Raw genomic sequence first — 13740 nt, forward strand, 5'->3', positions numbered from 1 at the left:
CTTTATCATGTTTTTCTGTCTAATTACTATAGGTTTTTCCCTTCTGGTTATCATGAGGCTTACATAAAACGTCTTAAAATTATAATGCTCTATCTTAAACTAATAACAACTTCAAAAGAATTCCTAAGCTTTATAATTCTACTCCCTCTCACATTTTAGGTTATTGATGTTACAATTTACATATTTTTTATATTGTGTAACTAAGATTATTGTAGTTATGGTTATTTTTTGCTGTTTGTTTTTAACTTTTTAAACTAGAGATATAAGTGAATTATTCACCACCATTACCACTTTCCAGAATCCAGTTTTAACTATATTTTTGTCAACACCAGTGAGTTTTACATTTTCTTACGTTTTTATGATCTTAGTGTCCTTTTACTTCCACTCAAAGCATTCCCTTTAGCATTTCTTGTAAGGCAGGTCTAGTGGTAATGAATTCCCTCAGCTTTTGTTTGTTTGGAAAGTCTTTATCCCTCCTTCATTTCTGAAGGACAGCTTTGCCAGATATAGTATTTTGGTTGACAGTTATTTTTCTTTCAATATATCAAATATGTCATCCTGTCCTTTTCTGGCCTGAAAAATTTCTGTTGAGAAATCCACCGATGGTCTTATGGGGATTCCCGCATATGTAACTTCACTCTTTTCACTTGCTGCTTTTAAAATTCTTTCTTTGACTTTTGACAGTTTAATTACAGGCATACCTTGTTTTATTGCTAATTACTTTATTGTGCATCACAGATGTTGCATTTTTTTTACAAGACCCTCCCCCAGCAAAAAGATTATCACTCACTGAAGGCTCAGATGATCGTTAGCATTTTTTTTAGCAATAAAGTATTTTTTAATTAAAGTATGTACATTGTTTTTTAGACATAATGCTATTGCACACTTAACAGACTATAGTGTAAACATAACTTTTATGTGCACTGGGAAACCAGAAAATTCATGTGACTTGCTCTCTCACAGTATTTGCTTTATTGCAATGGGTTTGGAACTGAATCAGCAATATCTCCAAGGTATGCCTGCATGATGTGTCTCAGTGTAGCCCTATTTGGGTTGAACCTATTTGGGGGTCCTTTGGGCCTCTTGAATCTGGATATCTGTTTTTCTCCCCAGGTTTGAGAAGTTTTCAGCCATTATTGCTTTAAATATACTTTCTGTCCCTTTTTCTTTCTCTTCTCCTTCTGCAACTCCCATAATGCAAATATTGTCTTTTCATTGTGTCCCATAATTCCCATAGGCTTTCTTCACTCTTTTTCATTCTTTTTTCTTTTTGTTCCTCTGACTGGATGATTTGAAATGTCCTATCTTCCAGGTTGCTGATTCTTTCTTCTACATGGTCAAGTCTGCTTTTGAAGCTCTCTATTGAATTCTTCAGTTTAGTTTTTGTATTTTTCAGCTCTCAGACTTGTTTATTTCTTTTTTATGGTCTGTTGCTTTGTTGAACTTCTTATTTATGCATTGTTTTCCTAATTTCATTTAGTTATCTGTGTGTTCTTGTAGTTCACTAAACTTTAAGAGGATTATTCTGAATTCTTTGATGGTTCTTAGATCTCCATTTCTTTAGGATCAGTTATTAGAGCTTTATTAGTTTCTTTTGGTGGTGTCATATTTACCTGGTTTTTGTGATCTTTGTTTCCTTACGTTGGTATCTGCACATTTGAGTCAGCAGTCTCCTCTCCCACACTTGGCAGGTTCACTTTGGCAGAGACAGTTCTTTCCCAGTCAGCTCAGTCTGGGTCTCTGAGCATGTCTACTAGTAATGTCCTTTAGCAGGTGGAGCCTGCTGTTAGGGTCTGTCTTTGTGCAGGGCAACTGATGAGCTCTGAGGTCAGGGGTTGGGGGATGTGCCACTGGCTGAGAACAGCTGGGTAGGGCTGCTGGCTTGGTTCCCTGCCCAAGTGTGGCTGTAGGATGGGCTTCACAGTTGCCCAGATTCTCTGGTCAGGCTTACTAGATGGTCAGGACTGGATACTCTAATCAGCAGTAGGTGGGGCTGTGAATTATTTTCTCTGCCCTGGCAAGGACAGGACCAAGAGCCTGCATGGCTTGTACGGGGACCTGTATCAGGCAAGAGTGCACTGAATGTCCTGGTCAGTTGAGGCCACTGGTTTAGCTCTGCAGACAGGGGAAGCCACAGGCTGTGCTCTCTGTTCCAGTGCCACTATCAGCAGGGATGTCAGACGGGCTCTGCAGCTTCCCGTGTGCTTTGGTGAGGTTCCCAGGTCGGGGAGTCTGAAGGCAGTATTCAGCCATCAGTAGGGCTACGAATTAGTTTCCCTTCCCAGGCACAGTGGGAGAAGCAGCTTTAAGGCTGCTGGTGCTCTTTGTTTGTGCTCTTGACTCAAGCCAGCCCATGCCCCAAGTGCCCTGGCTGAACAGGGCCGCTGGCATTGCTCTGGGGGCCATCAGCTCTGCCTGCCCACCTGCCTCTCAGCTCAAGAGGTGCTGGGTCACGCAGCTTCCAGGTGTTCTTGCCAGCCCTTCCTGTCAGAAGGGGCCACACTTTGCCACAGGTGGGGCTACGACGCATCTCTGCTGCCTGGGCATGAGCAGACCAGGTTCCAGGGCCAGCAAAACTCCTCGTTTGGGGATACACATTAGGCAGACCTGCACCCCACCAAGTTCCCTGGTCAGACTGTGCCCCAGACTGGGTTCTTTAGATGAGCAGACCCACTAGTTGGCTAGTACTTGAGCTCTGCAGGTAGGAACTCCACCTGACAAGATCCGAGTGCTGGTTGTTGGAAGCCCCTCCCCTCATCCCCATCACAATCAGATTCCCAGTGGCTGAGCTCCGCAGATTCGCCTATGATCCCTGTGGGGTGAAATCAGAGTAGGGGCTCCCACGAAGTGATGATGCATGATGCTGTGGGGCTGGATGTCACCCCGGGCTCTCTTGTCCCTCTGCAGGAACTGTAGGTTCAGCGTGGTGCTTTGCAGCCTAGGGGAGGGGCAGTGTGGTCGGCATATAGCTGTTCCTCTTACCCTTCTAATGCAGTCTGTCTTGGTCTCCGTGGTGCAGGGGGTGCTTCAGCCTTGCTCCCATGTTCTAGGAGTCTCACAGTGGTGTGTCCATGAATAGTTGTTAGTTCTTGTGAGGGGGAGTGAAATCAAGGTCTACCTATGTCACCATCTTGGTGACATCACTTTTCCTCTCCTTTGTGTGGATTTTTATTCCTTTTGTTTTGATGATGTTTCAGTGGGGGAACCAGGGTACGTGCTCTGTTTACCTACCAGGCCTGTGAGCCATGGTTCTTCTTTTCGTGTGTGTGAGGAGATCGGCCCTGAGCTAACATCTGCCAATCCTCCTCCTTTTTTTGCTGAGGGAGACTGGCCCTGGGCTAACATCCGTGCCCATCTTCCTCCACTTTATATGGGACGCTGCCACAGCATGTCTTGCCAAGTGGTACGTCAGTGCACGCCCGGGATCCGAACTGGCGAACCCCGGGCCACTGCAGCAGAACGTGCGCACTTAACGGCTTGTGCCACCGGACCGGCCCCCTGAGCCATGGTTCTTGATGGGGATCTTGGCCCTCATTAGGGGACCCAGTGAGATGAGGACAGCAGAGGTAAGGGGCACAAACCTGTAACAGGCTGTGTATGTGCTGGCTTGCAGGTGACGCTGTGGAAAGAGTCAGTCGACGGGCAGTGGGTATGCATCAGTGACGTCAACAAGGGCCAGGGCTCTGTGTCCACATCAGTCACAGAGTGCCAGCAGAATGAGCAGTGACAAGACAGGTGGGCCCGGCTGCCTGCTGACTCCAGGACTGCCCTTTCCTGGGCCAACTGACCAAACGGCCAGGAGGAGGAGCTCCCAACTCCAACAAGATTACTGTTCCAGGAATAGTTACAAATGCAACCAGATTAATCATCTGCCTTAACATGATTTGATAAGGTTTGCAATTTACTGTCCAGCTGAAAGCATTCATGTTATGAGGAAAAGACTTCAAATGATCTTCAAATCTATTATTTTTGGCCATTTTTATGTACCTTTTGGGTTCAGGCATTATTTGAGGGGTTTTGTTTCCAAAGTAATTAAATAAACTCATATTGCTTATAATTCTTCCTGCATTATTCTAAGCCTGCCCTAAAAAGCTCATTTTGACTCTTGTTGGTCACTATACTTGAACAACAACATTCACCAAGACCCAGGTCCTTGTTGGCCTGGCTGAACCCCACACACAAAGCTGGTCTGTCACTGTGTAAGCATCTTTGTGATCCAGTTTATACCAAAGGCACCATACAAAGCACTGTAAACAGAGCACTAGACTTGACCTTCAGTGACGTGAACTGTAGCCCTGGCTTTGCTACTTAACCTCTCTGAGTATACATCCTCTTCTACAGACTGAGACTAATAAAGTCTGCCCTACAGAATGGTTGCAAGACTCAAATAAGCTAATGCATGTGGGTGACCCACAAAATGCCATGCAAATGGAGGACAGTATTAACCAAATACCAATAGTTAAAAGACTGGCCAGGAAAGTGGGGCACAGTTCATTCAGTTTACTGACCCTGTCAGTGAAAGGAGGGGCCTGTGATGGCGAACACAGTTCTGGTCCTAATAGACCCTGAACCAAGTATCACCTCTCAGCAGTGGCCCTGGGACCCTCCCCTGAATCAATCAGCAGGCACAATAGCTACCAACCACTTACTGAGACTTGCTGTGATTCAACACTACAGTTGGATCTTGCACACATTAAGCAACATAACAGACCTCTGTAGATGGATACCCCCAATTTACCAATGAGGAAACGGGCACAGAAGGTAAAAGACCTGCCCAGGCTTGGCCACGGCCAAGTGGTAAAGCCAGTGTTTGAGTCCTGATCTGTCTCAGCTCTGAAGTTGGTACTCTCAAAGGTAGAATCAGGGAGGAGGTGTGGGGGCTCCTCAGCTGTAATCCAGGGGTTTGCTCACTCCAGACCTTTATATGAACACCCTTAGGTAAAAGCTCAGGCCACTCACCTCAGGAAGCTGTGTGCACAGCTAAGGGTGGAGGCCTGTTCTTCCACCTGCTCTTCATCCTTTGTTTTTCAGCAGCAAAACCCATATTTTAAATAAATCTTAGATCATAATACATAAAATGGAAAAAGATGGAACTACTTTGGTTGCAGTGAGGATAGAGAAGCCAGGGCCCGGCTCACCCAGCCTCCCATCATTCTGCAAAATCTAAGCTTGCAGAGAACCATATGAAAACTGCTTACTTCCTGCCGTATTCAAATGAGAATAGATTAAGGCCCAAGAAGGCACCTCTGCATACACTTCTCAGTGGTCACAAATTACAGTGAATTTTAGTTAGCTCTACATACATGTCTGCCTTTCCTAACAAACTGTCTGCTCCCCAAGGACAGGCCTGGTCTTCCTTATGGTGCCTGCTACGGAAATAAATGAATAGTGAGAAGGGACTAGTCCCGTGTCACACAGTGGGTTGGTGATAGGTCAATAGGCTCCTGACCATATACTCTCTTTGTAGCTTATACCACCGAGGATCAGTTAAAATAATCTGGAGGTAAATAAAATTACTGCCATCAACAGCTTATGCTTAGAGTGGTAACATGTTAGCCATGCCTGGGGTAAGGGGAATCCCCCAGATTTTTTACCACAAAATAGGATAATCAAATGGAAATACCAAGTGTCAATCTTCCAGGGCAGTTGCCAAGCCCAAATGAGATGAATGTAAGGATAATTTAAAAGGCATGGAGAGTTCTGGTTAGGGCAAGATGGAAGTAGCAGCCACAATGTTTTTAATCCTTTCACAAAAAGAAAGCAACTAAGCTAGCAAAAGAAACCCCCCAACAACATTAAGGTAGTCCTTCAAACTCTAGAACATGAAAGAGTAGGGCAAAACCATCCATAGCCATAAAACCTGTGTGGAATCAGCATTGGGAAGAAAATGAGACAGTTTGATGGTCCTATGAGCCATGTAACCCAAGAATTACCATCAAATACTCACCCATTCTGAACAGAATACTCAGCAAGCCAAAGTGAGAACAAGTGACAAAATTAGGAGAAGATTCATAGGCTTTCATTTATAAATGAGCACAAAAAGACTAAGGGGAGGATTTCCACTTCCATATATGAAGGATTAAGAGCTATGAGTTTCCCTCACACCATAAACAACTAGAAAACCACACAAAATGTATGAAACAACTGCTTTCAGACATAGGACGACAGGCAGTGTTTGGGAGAAGGGAAACAAGTGAGAAGGGCACCACAACTGCCCCAGTTTACTCCCTAGAGGCAGTTTCCAGGCCAAAGGGCCGAGAGACAGAATCCAGAGTCTAGTGGTCTCACTGATTTAAAGAGAGAGATCAGAGTTCAGGAAGGCTAAGCTAGAACTTACAAGGCAGAAGAGAGAAGAGGGAGCTGCTCAGAGAGAGCAAGCTCCTGACATCAGCAGAAGGGTCTCCTGGAGTCTTTGACCAAATACTAACCTGCATATATGAAGGGTGAAACTCTTCGTGACTAGAAATAGACCAAACAATTCCCAGAACTCACAGAGGAGTGGGAATAGTTCATGTTCCCAAGAAATAGAGTGCAACAACCTAAAAATACACAGGGCATTGGGTAGAGTCCTAAGAAAGATCATGCCTTAAATTAGGTACATCTTAAATTAGGTCTACGTAAAGGCTACTCTGGACCTTAAAAGCAAGACTTGAAAGGATCAAACTGACCCACAAATAATTTAACTTGGTGCCAGATCAGAGCCCAACACTCTCTAAAGGAATAGCAAAATTCATCACTTGACAATATAAAATTCACAATGTCCAGCATCCAATCCAAAATTACCAGGCATGCAAAGAAGCAGGAAAATATGACCCATAACCAGGAGAGAAAAAAAGTTAATAGACACAGACCCAGAAATGAGAGAGACCATGGAATTAGCAGATAGGGAACTTAAAAAGTTATTATAAATATATTCAAAAATGTAAAGGAAAATGAACATAAGAAAAATGGGAGATACAAAAAGTTATAAATGGAATTTCTAGAAATGAAAAATTCAATATCTGGTGAAAAATACACTGGATAGGAGTAAGAGCAGATTCGACACTGCACAGGAAAGATTAGTAAGTCTGAAGACATAGCAATAGAAACTATACAAACTAAAACAGAGAGAGAAAAAGGAACTAAAAAAATGAGCCAAGCAACTGGGACCTGTGGGACAATATCAAGTAGTCTAAAATATGTGTAAGTTGAAGTCCCAAGGAGAAAACAAAAATTTAAGGGGGGAAGCAGACAGAAAAAATAAATGAAAAAACAACAGCCAAAACTTTTCCAAATTGCATCAAAGCTATAACCCTACAGATCCAAGAAAATAACCCCAAGCAGAAGAAACACTAAACATACACATACCCCATAATAAAACTGCTGAACTAAAAAAAAATTATAAAAGCCAGAGAAAAAAGAGATATTACATACAGAGAAACAAATATAAGAATGGCAGCCAACTTATCAGAATTACACAAACCATAAGAAAATTAACAACATCTTTGAAGTGTGGAAAGGAAAAAAACGTGAACCTAGAATTCTATACCTAGTGAAAATATCTTTTAAAAATAAAGACTTTTTCAAATAAAAGATGAAAGCATGGATCACCAGCAGAGCTGCATTATAGAAATATCAAGGGAAGTTCTTCAGGCAGAAGGAACATAATACCAGATTAATATTTGTATCTACACCAAGGAATAAGGAGCATCAGAAAGAGGAAATATCTGAGTAAATATAAGACTTTTTTTTTTCATTTCTTTAATCTCTCGAAAAATATTGACCATTTAAAGTGTCATGGGGCTTATAATTTACGTAGAAATAAAATGTGTGACAGCACAAATAATGGAAGTGAGAAAATGAAAATATTCTATTGTAAGGGTGTATATGAATGGGTATCATATTTGTTGAATGTAGACTGTGATATGTTGAAGTTGTATTTGTAAATCCTAGGTCAACCACTAAAAGAATAAAGCAGAGAGTATAGCTAATAAGCCAATACTAAAGATAACATGGTATCATTAAAAAAACTCAATACAAAAGTGGGCATGAAGAGAACAAAAAAAGGAACAAAGAACAGATGGGACAAATAGAAAACAAATAGTCAGAGGGTAGACTTAAACCAAACTATATAGTTCATTACAATAAATATAAATGGTCTAAACACTCCAAATAAAAGGCCCCTGATAAGAGATTATCAGAATGGATTCGAAAAAACAAGATCCAACTATATGCTGTTTATATAAAACACACTTTAAACATAAACACTAAAACACATAAACACTAAGAGAGATTAATAGGGGCCGGCCCCGTGGCTTAGCGGGTAAGTGCATGCGCTCCACTACTGGTGGCCCAGGTTCGGATCCAGGCGTGCACCGACGCACCGCTTGTCTGGCCATGCTGTGGCGGCGTCCCACATACAGCAACTAGAAAGATGTGCAACTATGACATACAACTGTCTACTGGGGCTTTGGGGAGAAAAAGGGAAAAAAAAAAAAAAGGAGGATTGGCATTAGATGTTAGCTCAGGGCCAGTCTTCCTCAGCAAAAAGAGGAGGATTGGCATGGATGTTAGCTCAGGGCTGATCTTCCTCACACACAAAAAAAAGATGTTAATAAACATTAAAAAAACAGTAAAACAATGGAAATGATTTTTAGAAAAAGATATATAAACACTTATCAAAAGAAAGCTAAAGTCTCTATATTAATATACATATAAACTAGACTTCAAAATAAGAATAAAGGGAGACATAATAAAATGGTCACAATTCATCAAGAAGACATAACAATCCTAAATATGTATGCATGTAAAATAGAGTCTCACAAAATATGTGAAACAAAAACTGACAGAACTACTACAGTCACAGTTGGAGCTCTCAACACTCCTCTTTCAGTAACAGAACAAGTAGACCCAAAAAATGAGTAAGGTTGTAGAGTACATAAACAAACCTATCACTCAATTTGACCTAACTGGCATTTATAGCACATTCTACCCAACAACACTTAAACGCATTCTTTTCAATTGCATCTAAAATACTCATCAAGATGGACCAATTTCTGGATCCTAAAACAAACTTTAACAAATCTAAAAGAATTGAAATCATACAGAACATATTCTCTAACTATAATGGAGGTAAACTAGAAATCAATAATAGAAAGATATTTGGGAAATCCTCAAATATTTGGAAATTTAAGCAATATACATCTAAATAACTCATGAGTCAAAGAAAAAAATCACAATAAAAATAGTTACCTACAGGGGGAAAAGAAGGAACAGAGTAGAGAGGACAGGGATGGAAGACACGGTCTCTGCATGTACCTTGTTTTATAACATTGACTTTGGACCCATGCAATGTTTAATAATTAACAAATAAAATGAAGTCATAAAGGAAAAAAATCCCTAAAAACTGAAAAAGAAAATAAGATTCATTAAGCCCATGGCATAACCATACTGAGAAAATAAATATTTGAGTGACTTTAAAAGTGTTTTGACTGCACATCCCTAGTGGGTTGCATTTAGTAGTTTTATGGTTAGTAGTAATTGTAGTACTTTCATTTTGAAAGTATTATGTTGATATTGTAAGACAGAGCAAGATAAAGGTAATTTTGTTAATGTAATTAGAGACCAAGATTATTAGGATAAAGCAAAGAAATGTAAGTATAAAACCCAAAAAGTGAAAATACTGTGACCTTAAATTTTATTTTGAAATAACACTATGTACTCATGACTTATTTTTCTCCTTCTAAAAAGTCTGTATTTCTATCTCTGTGCACTGAGAAGGCCTAGAAGCAATAATATTAATAGTTAGCATCCAGATTGTGACCTCTAAAAACTATTTCCCACTAAAAGAAACCAAGACTTAGAAAAAAGGTTGATTTCAGGTCGGAGGCAGGAAGCACATGCACAAGGTGAGCCCAGGATTTCTTATTGGGACAGAAAACAAGGAAGCTATTAAAAACTATAGGGTCATGTCAAAAGCACACAGGAATGAACTCATCAAATATGGAAGCATCAAAAAGAATCATAATGACCATAATTAATGGAAACACATATAAAAAATCCATGAGTTTATGATAGGAAAAAAACTTTGGAAGTTGCTAGGACACCAGCCTTCTTTTGAAAATTAGTAAATAAATAGCAAAAGTCATGTATTTATCTTGCCTTTCCTGTACAAACCTGTATATCGAGGTAATAAAATAATTGCTGAAGGACAAAATGCTAATAAATGTAGAAAAGAACAATAGAATAGAAAATAACCATTTGCAATCCCTAATAATGGATGTGGACAACAATTGTCAATGTTAGATGAGTTCATTAAGTGAAAATTTAACAGGAAACTTTAAAATAAATGGGATCATGTAACAACACTGAACCCACAGATAAACCTTATTCTTAAAACTCACACGGTACGAGTGGAGCCACCGGACATCGTATGCCCTGTAAGGGGATGCAGGAGGACGTGCACGACACCAACAATGAAGTATTCTGGCCAAAAAGTGAAAGTTGAATCTGAATAAAACTACATCTCTAGGTGTAACTGCCAGTTTCCAAAACGCACAGGGGAGAGAGGAACAAGTTAAACACCACCACAACGAAGCAATCAGCAAAGTCCAGAATGTGGGAACTTGTACAGGACAAATAACCTGTTTGTAAAATAAATTACTTGGGATGAAAGAGAGGAGGAGCAGGTAAGGGGGATGGTTGTAGACTAAGAGACCTAAGCGATACATCAACCAAATGTGGGCTTGCTTTGGATCCTGATTGAAACAAACCAACTATAAATTTTATCTGTTAAAGATACATACTGAAGTTTTTACGGCTGAAAGTACATGATTGCAGGGATTTGCTTTTAAAATATTCCCCCAAAAGAAAAAAACAGTGTGGGGGATAAACAGATGAAGCAAGATGCTAATAAATGTTGAAGCTGATGATGGGTGCTTGGAGATTCATTATAAAATAATCTCTCTACTTCTTTTGTATGTTTGAAATTTTCCAGAAAAAGAAATTAAAATATATGTTGGGAGAGAGAGAGTTTATCTGCCATATGGCCAAATTTTCTGCTGGAAGCAAGCATTTTATAATCAGAAAGGAATTGCTTAAGATACTTGTTAAGATACGGATTCTGGGGCCCTACTCCAGACCTACTGGATCAGAATCAGGGGACGAGGCATAAAAATCTGCATTCTTATAAGCTTCCCTATGAAGCACGCCAGCACAGGCCTGCTTGCAGCAGTTGAGGTTAGACGGCGCGAAAGGCCTCACTCTGAGATCCTATGGCTCTCAGTGGTCCCTAGACGAAGGCTGCACTACCAGCAGCTCTGAGAACGGCTGTAGTGCAGTGGTGGAGATGGGCGTCAAGCTGTAGGGTTTTGAGAGGCCAGTACACAGCAAGGAACAGGATACAGGGAAAGGGAAAGGAAATTATGCACGAGGGGAAGGCAGGATCAGTGCAAAATAGACCTTTCCAGGATTAGAGACCTGGGTATATTTTAAGGCTGAGAGCAGAAGCTGTTGGAGAGAAAGATTAAAGAGAGGAAAGAGACAAATTGTTGGGGCTCCAGCCCCATGATGGCAGGAGAACAGGGAAGCCCCCGTGGGAGAGGCTGGGTTTGGACTGCAGGAGGGAGAGAGCGAGCATGGCTCAGGTTATGGGAGTTTCAAGAGTGACACCCATGATTATCTAGAACTGCGTTATCCAGTGCAGTAGCTGTGAGCCACATGTAGCTACTGAGCACTTGAAATGTGGCTAGTCTGAATTGAAATGTACTGTAGAAATAAAATACACATTGGATTTTGAAGATTTAATAAAAAGAAAAACAAGGTCAAATGTCTCAATCATTTTTACACTGATTTCTTGTCAAACTGATAATATTTTGGATATATTAGATTAAATGAAGTACATTAAAATTGATTTCACCTGTTTCTTTTTGCATTTTTTTAATGTGACTCCTAGAAAATTTAAAACTACATACGAGGCTTTTGAGGCTGGCATGATACTTCTATTGAACAATGCTGATCTGGAAGTTATAGAAGCCAGAACTAGGAGAAAAAAGAAACCCCGCAAAAAAGCCCTATCTCAAAAAATAAAAACTTTCTACAACCCCAGAATCTGCCTCATTCAGACTGAGGTTTAGCCAAATTGATGAAAAAAAAAGTGCTTGCTAAGCCAACTAATTATCAGTACAAATAAAATCACAGTGGAAAGTATATAAAGATAATCTGTTCTCAGACACCATTTACATATAGCAATTAATTCAGTAATGATGAGTCATTTTCATCCATTCACTAAGGCAAGCCCTCAAGGCCCCGCAAGGGGAAGGAAATCACCAACCAGCAAGCAATCCAGAGGAAGCATGCATACTGAGCACCTACTAAGTTCTGAGGATACAGAACAGGGAGGTGCCAAACTGGCCTCGGTATTATCCACACTTCAAAGGAATGAGGAAGAAAATGAGCCAGGGGAAAGTCAGTCCTCTCCCCAAGTCACATGGTCTTCCTTCCTCCAAACTCCTCTTCATTCAGATTTGCCTACGTTTCCCACCCCATGTCTGTCCCCACTTCCACATCTATTCTGTGAGTGGGCAGTGGGGTACTTTCTGGGTGCCATCTCCCTCCTCCCTCAACCGTTCTGACATCCATCACATCTTCCTTCCTCCCCCAACCAGCCTTGACTCTGTGGTATGTGGTTAGGGAGGTTTCCAACTCACAGGCAACCTTTCTGTTCCCCAAAGATAACACAGCGAGCAGTGGGTGTTTGCTTGCTGGTAATGTTATCTAAGATCAACACTAGCAGCACCTGCCTCCAGAGGCCTCCAGGGTCGGGATTAAGTGGAGGCTTCATGTCTCAGTAGGTGCCTGGTCACCATAGTTGGGGTTTTTTGGGGGGAGGGTGGGCTCTGAAAAAGCTGCAAGTCTTCTCTGAGGACTTGAGATTTCTCCCCACCCTTCTCCACCTTCAGTCCTTCTGGGACCTGGGGCCAAGAGGTCTAAGATCAGGTGGCCGACAAGGGTGAAGGCCTCCTGGGGACATGCTCGCATTCTGCTGGGACTGAAGGAGGGATTCCAGCCCCACAATAGGCTGGTGATAGTTTCCAGCAGGAGGGAGTCCCCCACATTCTACTGAGGGCTCAGTCCAACCCCTCTGTGCCTCCACTGTCCCTAGAGTCTCTACGAGGATCCAGTGCCCCCCGAAGTCCATCTTTCGGTCAGGTGGTCATTTGAAGGTCAGCTGTCTACTACCTCAACATCCTCCCAACTGGCTGCCCTGCCCCATTCCCACCCTGCTCAGAGCAGGCTGATTTTCCCGGAATACCATGCTCACTGTGGAAGCAGGATGCTCTATCAGAGAAAGCCCTGAACTAGGGGTCAGGAACCTAGGGGGGAGTCCCAGCATTGCCAGTGAAGGTTGTGTGGCTTTGGGGCAAGTGTGGCCCTTCTGGCGTTCAGTTTTTCTTCCAGTGAAATAGAAGCTTCAGCCTCCCAGGTCTTTAAGGTCTTTCCAACTCTTTCATTATTCTGTGTTCTGTCACTCCTCTATTCGAGAATCTTCAATGGCCTCCCTCCTACAGATAAAGCCCAAACTCCTCGTGCTAGCAGCTTTAAAGCTATGCATAACCTGACCCCAAATCTCCTTCTAGGCCTTTCCTTATGACCACCCCACCACCACCACTGCCACTCTCCTCCAAGCTACCCAGCCTTCTCATTGTTGCCCCAAAGACTCTACACCCAAGCCTCTGTTCACCTTCGCTCACGCCACTCTGC

General features: G+C 41.9%; 1 protein-coding gene across 1 annotated transcript in view; it reads left to right on the forward strand.

Annotated features, from left to right (window-relative positions):
- The window catches only part of SEC13 (SEC13 homolog, nuclear pore and COPII coat complex component), a 32703-nt gene extending 28646 nt beyond the window's left edge, over positions 1 to 4057 (forward strand). The window contains exon 9 of the mRNA XM_058565579.1: positions 3614 to 4057. Within this exon, the coding sequence (XP_058421562.1) occupies positions 3614 to 3727 (114 nt within the window). The 3' untranslated portion in view covers positions 3728 to 4057. The remainder of the gene's footprint in view (positions 1 to 3613) is intronic.
- Positions 4058 to 13740: the final 9683 nt, after the last annotated feature.

This window comes from Diceros bicornis, chromosome 2 (assembly GCF_020826845.1).
Source record: "Diceros bicornis minor isolate mBicDic1 chromosome 2, mDicBic1.mat.cur, whole genome shotgun sequence".
Lineage (NCBI taxonomy): Eukaryota > Metazoa > Chordata > Mammalia > Perissodactyla > Rhinocerotidae > Diceros > Diceros bicornis.